The following is a 13742-nucleotide window of genomic DNA, read 5'->3' on the forward strand; positions in this document are numbered from 1 at the left end:
ACTTTCACAGTTGTTAACTTCTAAATTCTTCGTTCTATATCTTCCAATTTTTCTTTCTTTTCCATTTTGTTTTCCTATTCTTGTCTTTTCTCTTTCTTCTCCTTCAAAACCTATTAATTTCCTTCTCTTTCCATGTCAATTCCATTTTCTTTTTTTACCTTTCGTTCACTGCTGTCTGCTTCTTTCAAACGCGACCCTTTTTTTCTTCTCTATTTTCTTGCTTTTCTATTTTTTCTTGCTCTTTCTTCTCCTTCAAAACCTACTTTCTTTCTTTTCTCCTCATGTCCCTTTTTTTCTATCCTTCCTTCACTTCTTCAAAACGCGTCCCATCAGCATTTTTTTTCTTTTCCATTTTTTCTTCTTCTTGTCCCTCTTTCTCCTCCTTCAAAACCTCCTGCTTCTCCTTTCCTCATTCTCTTCGCATATACGTCCTCCTCCTCCTCCTCCTCCTCCGAACACGTCTCTCAGGACACCCATGTCTTAGGGGATCTTCAGGAAAATCCAACCTTCCTCCTCCTCCTCCTCCTTTTCCTCTTTTTGGGTACGAGAGAGAGAGAGAGAGAGAGAGAGAGAGAGAGAGAGAGAGAGAGAGAGAGAGAGAGAGAGAGAGAGAGAGAGAGAGTAGATAATCTTTAGGGTGAATTGACTGCCGAATTTTGCAGGAAAGGGAAAAGAATAACGTGCTGAGTTTAGAAGAAAAAAAAAACGAAGAGAAAAGGATATGAGAGGAAGTAAAATATGCAAGAAATACAACATAGATAAAGAAAAGAGGTAAAGATAATGATAATAATAATAAGAAGAAGAAAAGAAGAAGGATAGGAATAACAGAAAGAAGTGAAAAAGGGAGAAAAAGGAAGCTGTAGAGGGAACAAGAAGAATAGTAGGAGAAAGAAAAAGGTGAAGAAGACGCCGAAGGAGGAGAAAGAAAGAAAAAAAAAAGTGCAAGAAAAGCAAGTAAAACAAGTAGTGGATGAGGAAGAGCCCCTCCCCCCCAAAAAAATAAAAGGAAAACAAAAACAAAACAAATACAAAAACAAAACAAAACAAGAAATGATATAAAAAAAATGTCTTGGGGTGGCTGGCGGGGAGAGGAAGAAACAAAAGGAGGGAAAAGCGTACCTGAGGAGGAATTGGAAAAAGATATTGAAGTAGCCGGAGCGAGTCAGGGCCAAGATAAGGTGAACGGGGGAAGCCTTGGCGAGAGGACGAGGAAAAGGCGACTCTGGGCGAAGGGAACGACAGACTAACATGCTTGGCGAAGTGACAGAACCGTAAGAGACTATAAGCACAGCCACGTGCAGAGGAGGATGACTAAGATGATTCAGGGGTTGAGAAACTTGCCATACGAGGAAAGACTCAAACAGTTAAACTTGCATTCTCTAGGTGGAGACATGATCGAGGTTTATAAATGGATGAAGGTTTAAACTGGATAAATTCAGATTCAACAGGGACATTGTCACATTCAAAATAGACTAGATAAATTCTCTTATGTTCTTATGTTCTTATGTTCCCAGATTGTCTTACTCAGCCTCTTATATTTACCGACTTCCGACCCAAAAACTGTCTCGTGGACCCCAATAAGGAGATTCACTTATAATTATCGTTAAAATAGTTAATTCCTGATGTTTCTTGGGGATAGTTAGGGGTCAGAAACCGGTAAATACTATGCTCTGAGTACGACAATCTGGCAACGGTGACTTAGCATAGGTGTCTCTCTTCAAAACGTCCTTAAAAACGTTTATGTGATCCGTTATTCTGGGGAACTTCCTCTGATATTATCGTAGGAAGTTCGATTTTAACATTATCTCATCATTTTAACCACCAAAGAATTACATAAATACTAACAATATATCCAGATGAAGGTGATTCAAGCGCTACGGTACAAGAGGTTAATATAGGGCTTTAAATCCTGCTTATGGCCATTTTAAAGGATCAATCACACCTCCTACTTGGAATCAGGTAGGGGGAGAGTCAGGCAGCTAGGTAAAGGAGCCTCACAATAACACTCGATTTTTTTTTTTTTTGCTTCATTTATCAGAAACGGCTCATAATGGCGTACTCCAGGGCTGTGTGCGGGACCAAAACACTTTCCCTGCCAGTGAAGTTTCCGGGGTACGCGTCAACAGGTGTGGAGAGCCCTACTCCTGCCCCTCAGACGCCTTTGAACACCTGGCGATGGGTGGGGAAAACACTTATCCCAATTTATCGCTAATGCTCCAATATGTCCCCACTTCATGCGCTCTCTCTCTCTCTCTCTCTCTCTCTCTCTCTCTCTCTCATACCATTCTCTCCATCCATTACCCTTTCTTTTCATTTGCTTCCTCTCTCATTCCATTCCTCACTTATTTCCTTCTCTCTCTCTCTCTCTCTCTCTCTCTCTCTCTCTCTGTGGGGGTCTGTTTTGTCTGTCTTTCCGTCTGTTATCTGTCTGTCTATCTGTTTGCCTCTGTATTTCTGTAATGCTATCTGTCTGTCTGTTTTTGTTCGTCTCTATTTTTGGCGGGTCTGTTTGTCTGTCTGTTTATCTGTTTGTCTGCTCTCTGTCTGTCTGTCTATTTGTTTCTCTCTCTCTATCTATCTCTCTCTTTTTCGGAATCAGACCTCGGAATGATGACAAAAAAAAAAAAAAAAAAAAATCAAAACAAAAAACAAACTCCCTTCTTCGGCCCAGCAAACCACCGATACAAGTGAGGATGAAGAAGCATCACCAAGACCCAAGTGCTTCTTCGTCCTCTCACGTCTCGAACTCATCTTCAGCAATACCACCGGCGAGTCCAGGCTCTCCCGCCCCTTCATCAGCCCTCCCCGCCAGCCAATAGCAGCCAGTCTTACCGAGAGGGCCGCGAAATGAAGGGTTTTGATTGGCTATCGCTGAGATCCCTGAGTCTGGTTCTTGAAGGTTGTGTTTTACGAGTAGTGGAAGAGGATGGGGATGAGGGACTGAGGGAGGGGAAGAAGAGGGGAAGGAAAGGAGAGAAGGAGACGATGGGGATGACGGAGTAAGAGAGACGAAGAGGTAGAGGGGAAGGAAAGAAAGAAGAAGAGGAGAGGAGAAGATAGGGATGACAGACTAGTTGAGACGAAGAGGAAGATGGGAAAGGAAAGAGAGAAGATAGGGATGACGGAGTACGATAGACAAGGAGGAAGAGGGGAAGAGAAGGAAAGAGAAGAGGGGAGAGGATGGGGTTACGGACTAGGAGAGGCGAAGAGGAGGAGGGGAAGGAAAGAAGGAGAGGATTGGAAAAAAGGAAAAAGGTGGAATGGATCGCTTCAAACCCTTCTGGGAGACAGGATAAGGAAAGGAGGGAGGAAAGTAGACATTTGAGAGACATTCTATCTCTCGTACCATGGATCTCTCTCTCTCTCTCTCTCTCTCTCTCTCTCTCTCTCTCTCTCTCTCTCTCTCTCTCTCTCTCTCTCAAAGACCACGCCCCTCCTCCTCCCCCCTTCACACACACAAGAGGCGGATGTCAGCTGTTTTCTTTCTTTTTGTGGGATGTTCGCCTGACTTGTTTTCAGCTTCGTTCAGCGTGTGTGATTTGAACTTCCTCTCCCTTCCCCTCCGCCCCCCCCACCCCCCCACCCCTCTCTCTCTCTCTCTCTCTCTCTCTCTCTCTCTCTCTCTCTCTCTCTCTCTCTCTCTCTCTCTCGTCGTCAAAGAAGTGATATGCATATAAATCATAAAACTGCATATGAAAGTGCACAAATAAATTGAAAATATGAATACCACCGTCACAGTACAAGGAGGAAGAAAGAAGGAAGGGAGAGAATGAAAGTAGGTAAGAAAGAAATTGAAGAACAGGAAGAAGGGGCGAAAGGAGAGATGGCGAGAGAAAGAAAGAGATAGAGAAAGGAAGAAATTGAAGACGAAGCTTGAGGAAAGGAAGGGAGAGGGAAGAGGAGAAGAAATGTGGCTTTGAGGAAGAGACGGCCCACAGAGGAACTAGGAAAAGGAGGAGGAGGAGGAGAGGGAAGAAGAAAAAGAAGACGCTGGGTCACTGGAGAACTGGAGGAGGGCAAGAGGGAGGCATGAGGGACTGAGGAGGAGATGGAAGAGAAGAAGAAGGAGGAGGAGGAGGAGGAGGAGGAAGAAGAAAAAGAAGACGTTGGGTCACTGGAGAACTGGAGGAGGTCAAGAGGGAGGCATGAGGGACTGAGGAGGAGATGGAAGAGAAGGAGGAGGAGGAGGAGAGGTACGAAGAGGGGAGGGAGAAGAAACGGACTGAAAAATAAGTGCATGGACGGGAGGTGAAGGAGGAAGAAGAAATGGAGAGAAGGAGGAGGAGGTAAAGAAGAGGGATGGAAGTGGAGAGGAGGGGAGGAGTGGAGATTCGAAGGGGGGAGGAAGGGGGATCATGGGATGGGTGGGAGAGGAGGAGGAACGGAGGAGGGAGGAGATGGAGGGAAGGAGAGAGGAAGAAATGGAGAGAAGAGAGCCATTGGGGTGTAGTAAATCAAGTTGGCTCAGCTTAGGCCCCCTCCCCCCCTTCCCCCCCCTTCCCCCCGCCCCGCCCCGCCCACCCCAAGACCCTCGATATGACGTGGATGGATGGCCGAGGGGAACGTACACACACACACACACACACACACACACACACACACACACACACACACACACACACACGATTATCTTAACTAACACTTCTCACATAAAACATTACCTCCATTTTTCTGTAAACAAATAGAAAAAAGAAAAAAAGCTGGAAATATGACTCAAATTCGTCTTCTGCTTCCCGTTTTTTTTTTTCATTAACTTCAAGCGCGCCCACACACACACACACACACACACACACCACACACACACACACACACACACACTCCACACTTCAATCGCTTACTTGACTAAAAAAAAAAGTATTGTTCAATCTTCATCATGAATCAGTTCGCTTGTTTCATGCACACACGTAACGAACCAATTTTTCTCTCTCTCTCTCTCTCTCTCTCTCTCTCTCTCTCTCTCTCTCTCTCTCTCTCTCTCTCTCTCCGATTCTTCAAAAAACTCCTTAAAAAAACTCAAGAACCAAATAATAAAATGCAAAGTGAGAACACGGATGGCAGTAACGACCCTTCCGTCCCTAATTGCCCCGCTCCTCGCTGATTATCGACCACTCGTTAATGAAGGGCCACTTAATTGCTCATTACGGACCAGCTGACAAGGAGGACAAGTGGCTTTTGCGTCCCCAGTGGCTGATTTAAGGGGGCGGATGGAAAAGGGGTGGGTGGGTGGATTGGTGAGGGGAAGTGGGTGAGTGGGTGAGAGAATTGGGTGGATTGGTAGGTGGGTGGGTGAGGAGGAGTGGGTTGTAAAGAAGAGGAGAGGGAGGTGGGTAGGTGGGTAATGGGTTTATGTGGGTGGGTAAGAACTGAGTGGGTAAGGAAAGGGGAGTGGATGGATGGGTAAGGGAAATGGGTGGGTAGATGAGAAAAAGTGCGTGGATGGTTAAGTGGGTAGATGGGTAAGGGGGAAGAGGTTAGGTGGGTAGGTGAGTAAGTTTCCAAGGGTAGAGAAAGAGTCTTCGATGTCACTAGTTCGTAATCTGAATCGAAGGAGAAAATAAAATAAATATGAAGCGATTGCAAAGGGAAACGATAGCGCATAAAAGGAGCAGCTCGGAGGAAAAGAAAAAGGAATAACCGGTGGAATAAAAATGATGAGTTATGAAAGGGAAATCAAATAATGAGACAGAATATTAAAAAAAGAAATGTCGAGAAAGTGGCTGGAATTGATACGTAAAAATTTGTCAGTATAAAATAAATCCAGATAGAGAATTGAAGAAAAGATGGAAGCTGGAAAGAAAAATGTAGCCTTAATAAAATAATGACAAAAAAAATCCCGTGAAAAAGAACGCCAAGGAGAGAAAAAGGTGGAAATAAATATATCACCGCTTGTAAATAACTGTAAATATGTGTGTGTTGGATAATCATCAGAAAAACAACCGATGTCCTGACCTAACCAAATTAAGACCCTCAGATGGCCAAGGGGAACGTACACACACACACACACACACACACACACACACACACACACACACACACACACACACACGCTTATCTTAACTAACACTTCTCACATAAAACATTACCTCCATTTTTTCTGTAAACAAATAGAAAAAAAATAAAGCCAGATAGACCCTGACCAGACCCTGTCCTCCGTTCTTCTCTTCCACATCTCAAACTTTACTAAGAATACCTAAACTCATCTTATTCACACGCATAACAAAATAATCATACATGCAAACTAGAAAAGCCATGTCAAAATCTACCTATTTGTGCTTTCCCCTGCAACTACGTATTTCGCATTACCTGAGAATTCCTGACCTCATCTCATTTACACACCTGGAAAACATAATCATACTCCACTCAACTCGCAAAGCATGCCAAACTCCACCTGTTTATGCTTTGTAACTTCCCTAATTACCTGAGAATACATGAACACGCTGAGAATATCTGCACTCAACAACATATTTTTTTATTTACAGTTCAGGGAAAAACAAAACAAAAAGAAAAACATTAATGAACCCCCCCCCACCCCCCACCCCCCCGCTATTCACTGCTCCTACAAAGAGTCAAGAGGAGTGGCCGAAAGATAGGTATAAACAACAACGCTGCGAATATCCACCTGGAGCTTATTTTCTGCCCTACACCTGAGAGCTCCTGTCCTCGTGGTAATAAATCCAGCACTGTACTCACCTCCGTCGTTGTCGTTATCGTCGTCGCACTGCGTCTCCAGCTGCACCGAACAGTCCGGCCCCGTCCAGCCCACGGAGCACTCACACCGGTACTGCCCCTCCACCGTGGTGCACATGCCGTGGCCGGAGCACCCGTTCTGACACCCGGCTGAGGAGGAGGGCGAGGGACAGGGTAAGGTGATGAAGGAGGAGGCAAAATTCTTAACCTAGTATTGGTGAATTGTATTACTGGTGAGTCCTATTTTCATAACTGGATAAGAAAACAAAAGGAAAACATAACCACTGATAGCGATAGATAATGCTTGGATCAGTGAAGCAAAACTGTGAATACTGAGTTATAAAGATTACAAATATAAGAAATGTCTTTAAGTCTGGTCAGATGGTAGTCCCCTTTTCATAACTGGACAGGAAAAAAGTAAGGAAAACATCAACACCATTGGCAGTTATTTATAATGTGTTGTGTCCTTGCTCTCTCTCCAGAGTCATGAAAAACAAGAGTAAATGGCAAAGCTACAAGTTCCAGGCACGCTAATTGCTACCCGTGACCTTTTGGACCTAGAACACTGACACAGGTGGTTACTTACGGATGGTGCAGTGTCGTCCGTTCCAGCCCTGCACACACACGCACGTCCCATTGTGGCACTGGCCGTGAAGGTTACAGCGGGAGTCACACGAGCGCTGGTCACACCTCTCCCCGGTCCAGCCCGGCTCACACTCGCAGCCTCCCTTGTCACACTCCCCATGCACACACTCCAGGCTGCACCGCGCTGTGGGGGACGAAGAGATGGGTGAATGAGGGCGAGGAAAGGAGAGACAGTAAATGATCGTACACCTTAATGAAATGAGAGTTGTTGGGGTCTGTGACAAGAGAAAAAAAAACATTATACATATGGAAAGAGAATGAAAACAAGGAACTGACGAAGAAGAAACAGTTGAATGAAGGTGAGGAAAGGAGGGATGGTGATCGATCTTGTACCTTAATGAAATGAAAATGAGAAACAAAAAGGATTACGTATGGAAAGAGTGAAAAAAAGAATAAACGAAGGAGGAACAGTACCATAATGAGATGAACAGATAGATAGAGAGAAAGAGGGAGAGAGAGAAGGAGAGAAAGAGGGAGGGAGAGAGAGGGAGAGAAAGAGGGAGGGAGAGAGAGGGAGAGATAATGAGAGACGGAGACATCGATAGGATATTAGGCGAGGCAAGTCAGGTAATTGAATTTAGATCAGTGACCGTGATCAGACGCCGCTTCTCCGCCGCGCCGCGCGATAAGAGTATAACTAATTACCTGATCCTGAAATTAGCTGCAGATTGAACGTTGATTAGCGAGCGAATGCGAGGCTGCAAGACGCTCAATGTTATCTTCCTCCTCCTCCTCCTCCTCTTCCTTCTACTTGTACTTCCTCTCTTCCTTCTTCCTGTTCTCCCTTCATCTCCTTCCTCTTCTTCCTATTCCTTTCTTCTTTTTTTCGTCCTATTCTTTATTCCTCTTTCTCCCTCTTTCTTCCAATTCCTACTACTTATTCCTCTTTCTTTCTCCCTCTCTCTCTTCCGATTCTCCCTTATTCTCCTCTCTCCTTTTTCTCCCTCTTCTTCTAATTGCTTCCTCTTTTCTCTCTTTTCCTCTTCTTACTTTGCCTTCCTTCTCTTTCTCCTCTCGTCCCCTTCTTCATACTTCTCCTTCCTCCTCTTTCTCCCTCTCTCTTCCTCTTCTTAATCCTCCTTCTCTCTTAATCATCTTACTCCTTTCTCCCTCATCTCTCCCCCTCCCGCCTTCATTACCTCCGTATCAGACCTTATTAACATTTTCACACCTGTACGATTTTTTTTACTGGAGATTTCGTTTAAGTTTTACGTGTTGTATTTTGCATTCTATTTTTTTAAGTGCTTTAATATTTGTGGGCGTTGACAAGACTAAAAAAATATCGGGTATACGTATGTTTGATTTTCTTTTTTGCAATCAATCCACATTATTTTCAGTCGTGTTAGAACTGGTTGTCTGTCTGTCTGTCTGTCTGTATGTATGTGTTGTCTGTCTGTCTGTACCTGTGTTGTCCTGTCTGTTTGTTTGTCTGTCTGTCTGTATCGTATGTATGTCTTTGTATGTGTATGTATGTAAGTTTGTTTTGGTCTGTCCATGTCTGTCTGTACGTGTCTGTCTCTCTCTCTCTCTCTCTCTCTCTCTCTCTCTCTCTCTCTCTCTTCCCACCCAAAGTATCCTGGCTTAGGAGAGGATAGGAGGGGAAGGAGGAGAGATATTTCCAAGATTGTTTTCCGGCCTTAAACAAATCTCTCCCTTCCTTGGAAGTGCTTGGCTCCCTCCATCCCGCGCCGCCCGGAGGGAACGCCAATGGAGTGAAGAGAGTGGAGAAGAATTAGAAAAGAAACTGCAGGGAAAATAAAGGAAGGGAAGTGTGGGAAGATGCACGAAAGGAGGTAAACAAGAGGGAAAGGAAGACAAGAAAGAAGAAGAATGTAAAGAAAGAAAGAAAGAAAGAGACGGTAAGGATAGGTAAGAGTGTTGAAAGTGAAGATTAGAAAGAAACTGAAGGGGAACTAAATGAAGGAAGGTGAAGAAGAGAAAGAAAGAAAAAGAATACAAAAGAGGAAGAAACTACGGGAAGAAAAACAGAACGAAGAAGAAAGAAGAAAAAGAAAGGAAAAACAATACGAATAATGGAGAGAAAGAAAGGAAAAAAAACGAAGAACTGAGAGAGGAGAAAGAAAGGAAGAACACAAAACGAAAAAGGAAAAAAAAAAACAAGGAACAAAAAAGAAAGAAAAGGTGAACACTGGAAAGAAAAACAGAGACCAGGAAGACAAAGGGACAAGCCATCTGAAGGTAGAGAGAACTGGATGGAGGAAAATATGTTCGGGAGGGAAGGAAAAGGAAAAGAGAGGAGCGAAAGAGTGACAAACAAGGGGAGACGGACGGAGGGCGAACATAAAAGGAACACAGAGCTTTGTTTTGTAAATGGTGGCGTGACAGAATGAAAAATAAAGGAATAAGGAGGAACAGGAAAAGACGAATTTGCAAGAAGAGGCGTGGAGAGGGATAAGAGGAAGTAATGAGAACTGAAAAAAAGATTGAAATGAGAGAAGTAACTGAGTATCTGGTTTGACAAATAAAAAAAGAGAAAAAAATGCAGTTTAAGGATAAGAAAGCGTAGAAAAAATAAGAAAAAGTGTGACTGTGAAGTATGAAGGAGACATGGAACGAACGAACAGACACCAAAATAAAAAAAAAAGGGAGTGAGGAAAGTGGCGAGAAAATGAAAAAAAAAGAAATGAGTAAAATCCAATGAAGATGAAAAAAGAGAAATGAATAAAATCCCACGACGAAGATGAATAAAAAAGAATGAGTAAAGTGACGAATAAAAAGCACACACACACACACACACACACACACACACACACACACACACACATTAAAAGAGGCAAACTTATGATCCCAATTACCATGCACAAAAGAGAAAACATAAAGAAAGAGGATAAAGAAAACGAGAACATCACACGCACGCACACACACACACACACACACAAGAAAAATAAAGGGAGGGAAACATTATCCACAACTGAGGAGGCAAAAACAAACAAAAACACTCGAGAATGCATTTGGAGAGAGAGGGTGAGAATTAAAGCATTATGTAGACCAAAAAGTGAAAGGGAGGAGAAAAAGAAAGAGAAAAAAACGAGAGGCGAGGAGAGGAAGAAAAAACAGAAAGAGGAAAAGGGGAGGCAGATGAGAGGAAAAAAGTGAAGAAGAGAAGGATGAGAAGAGAGGAAACGAAAGACAAAGAGGGAGAGAGAGGAAAGTGGAGAAGAGGAAGGAAAGGCAGAAGAGAGGAAGAGCAAGCAGAGAGGAAGAAAGAAGAGAAGAAGAGAGAAGAGGAGAAGAAACGAGCGACAAAGAGAAAGAGGAGAGGGAGAAAGAAGGAGAAGGAAAGGCAGATGAAAGGAAGGACAAGTAGAGGGGAATAGGGAGGGAGAAGAGGGAGGAAAGAGGAAGAGGAGGGTGAAGTGAAGATGTAAGGGAACCGCATGGAGGGAAGAGACGGTCGATCAAAGCGCATGAACCGGGGAAGTTTGACGTGGAGAGTGAGACTTCAAAGGGAGGAGGATGAGGATGAGGAGGAGGAGGATAGGGACGATGGAGCTAAAAGAACTTAAGGAGGGGAGAGAACTTAGAGAGGGGAAGAGAACTTAGGAGGGAGAGGAGAACTTGACGAAGAGAAGAAGAACGAAGATGAAAGAAAGGGAATGGAAGATGAAGAGTAGGTAAAGAAAAGATGATAAAGAGGAGGAAGAAAGAAAGAACGAAAAGAGGAGATGAAAACGTATGCAGAAATTAAGCGAAAGCAAAACACACACACACACACACACACACACACACACACACACACACACACACACACCAACTAAAACAGGCAACACAAGCAATGCCAACACCAACACAACGTCCATTTGGGAAACTTTCAAAAAACAAAAACAAAATAAAACAAAAAACGAGACAAAACAAACACACACACACACATACACACACACACACACACACACACACACACACACACACACACACACACACATGTCAACCTTTCACATAATAAAAAAAAATATTCACAATTCCATGAATAACTGAAATATTTCCCTTCTGGCCTTGGAAAGGATTAATTTGGAGTGGAGAGAGGAGATGAAGAGGGATAATAAAAGAGGGAGATAGGCTAAAAGGAGAGAAAAGAGGAGCATGGGACGGAAGCGAGAGATATGAGGGTAATAAACACACACACACACACACACACACACACACACACACACACACACGTTGCCAAGCGGATGTCACCCACACCCCAGTCACGTTTATGTCCCTCACACGTGTTCGAGATTTCAGCTGCAGGAAAACACGACACACTAACACTCTGCTCAAGGGTATGTAACGAGCCTCCATTTATCCAAGCTTAAGGGAAACGTAATGATTTTAATACTATAAAACAAACAAGGGGGAGTGTTTAAGTAAACCGTAGAAGTGAAAAGAAAGAAAAAAATTATTGAACGGTATCGATAGTAAACACAACTGACGTAAAAAAATTATTAGGATTTAGTTAAAGAAAGAAAATATATCATAAGAAGTTTAAATAGAAGGAAAAGAAGTGAGTCAACGGAGAGGCGGAAACTAAATAAAAACTAAAGAAATACGAGATAACGTTCCTTAAAAAAAAGAAAGATATTAACAAAACGCGAACACGTATATCAACCAAAAATACAATAAAATAAAAATAATAACACCTTCACATGTTTAAATTCACGGGTACAGAAGGACTTATTAAAAAGAAAGGAAAAAAAAGATGAGGAAAGGAAAAAAAAGCAGGAAAATAAAAGGGAAAAAAACAGCAAAGGAAAAAAAAGGAAAGAAAAAAAAATATATATGGAATAAAATACAGAAAGCAAAGAAAAAAAAATTATATAGAAAGGAAAAAAAAAACAAGGAAAAAAAACCGAAAAAAACCCAGGAAGGAAAAAATATGAGAATTAAAAAAAAAGGAAAAATAAAAACAAAAACAAAGCAAAGGAAAAAAGATAAGGAAAGAAAACAAAACAAGGAAAATAAAAAACAAAACAAAAATCAAAGAAGAAATGAGAAGGAAAGAAAGAATAAAAAGAACAAGGAATATAAAAAGAAGAAAAATACAGACCCAGTGCACAGGTGGAGAGGGACGACAAAGGTGACCCACAAAAGGCAGCCAGGTAGCCCCGAGGCCGTCAGGTGCGGCCCACAGGTACACGGACAGACAGGCACAGGTACTCGAGGCTGACGGGCGATAACTTACACACACACACACACACACACACGTACAGACAGACAGACTCAATCGATGGGTTTGATAATGAGAAAATAAAGTTAATGGGAAAAGTCCATTCTCTCTCTCTCTCTCTCTCTCTCTCTCTCTCGTAAAAATGTTAATCGTATGAGACTAAAAGAAGGACCCGAATTACTATAAAAAATAACGCCACTTTTAAAATCCCGTAGAATACATTAACGAGATTTAATGCGCGCTGAGATTTGCTTCCTGAAATATTTCCCAGCGAGGATTTGGACGCATTTAAGTGTTCTTCTATACGACCTTATGCGGAGATTTTAGTTGCAAGGACTTTTTCTCTTCTTTCGCTTCGTCCACTTGTATTTTTTTTAACCTGTTCTCCCTTCCCGGAAATGCTTCAATATTTTCTCATGACAATTTTTTTATATGATGGATGGGACGGGAAAAATGAGGAAAGGCTAGAGAAGAAAAACAAAAACAAAAAAAGGAAAAGAAAAAAAGAATGGATGCGGATATGGGGCAAGAAGGGATGGTGATAAGGAGAGGGAAAATGTCTCCGGAAGGAAGGAAAGAAGTGGATGAAAGAAAGAAAAAATGATATAGAAAGAAGGATAAATGCAGAAAAGTGAGAGAAAGATAGAGAAGAAAAAAACGGAAAAGAGAAAAGGAATGGATGGGGAGATGGAGAAAGAGAGAATGATGATAGAGAAGAAAAATATATCAAGAAGGAGGGAAAAAAATGAATGAAAGGAAGAAAACGAACAGAAAGGAAAGAAAGGAGAGAAATCAAAGTTTGTGGACTCGTAAAGGAAAGAAAGTGTCTGAGAGATAGACTGCATAAAAGAAGTAATTAAGGAAGGAAAGGAGAGAAGGGAAAGCAAAATTAAGTTAGTAAAAGGTAAGAGGAGAGATAAAAAAGAGGTAGAATCTAAATGAAAAAAAAAATGGGAGGGAAGAAATGGAGCCATGGGGAAAAATGAAGGGAAAGAAGGAAAGAAAAAGATGCAGGAAAAGAGTAAGAACAAGAGGGAAGAAAAGGAAAATATATGGTGACAAGATCTAAATGGAAGAAAAAAAACATCCCATAGAAAAATGAAAGGGAGGACAAAAGAAGAAAATGAAGGAAAGGAAAATAGGACGGGAAAACGAATAAGAAAAAGATGCTGGGAAGAAAAGTGGAAAAGAAAACTGGTGGAGTGTGAATGAAAGAAAAATGAACCCAGAGATGAATAAAAGG

General features: G+C 42.2%; 1 protein-coding gene across 6 annotated transcripts in view; it reads right to left on the reverse strand.

The window, feature by feature from the left end:
• The window catches only part of LOC127000431 (teneurin-a-like), a 382877-nt gene that overhangs the window by 113661 nt on the left and 255474 nt on the right, over nt 1-13742 (reverse strand). For all 6 annotated transcript variants that reach the window (XM_050864152.1, XM_050864150.1, XM_050864149.1 and 3 more), the window contains 2 exons: nt 7274-7456; nt 6691-6837 (listed from right to left, as the gene is read on the reverse strand). In XM_050864152.1, the coding sequence (XP_050720109.1) occupies nt 6691-6837; nt 7274-7456 (330 nt within the window). The remainder of the gene's footprint in view (nt 1-6690; nt 6838-7273; nt 7457-13742) is intronic.

This window comes from Eriocheir sinensis, chromosome 18 (assembly GCF_024679095.1).
Source record: "Eriocheir sinensis breed Jianghai 21 chromosome 18, ASM2467909v1, whole genome shotgun sequence".
NCBI lineage: Eukaryota > Metazoa > Arthropoda > Malacostraca > Decapoda > Varunidae > Eriocheir > Eriocheir sinensis.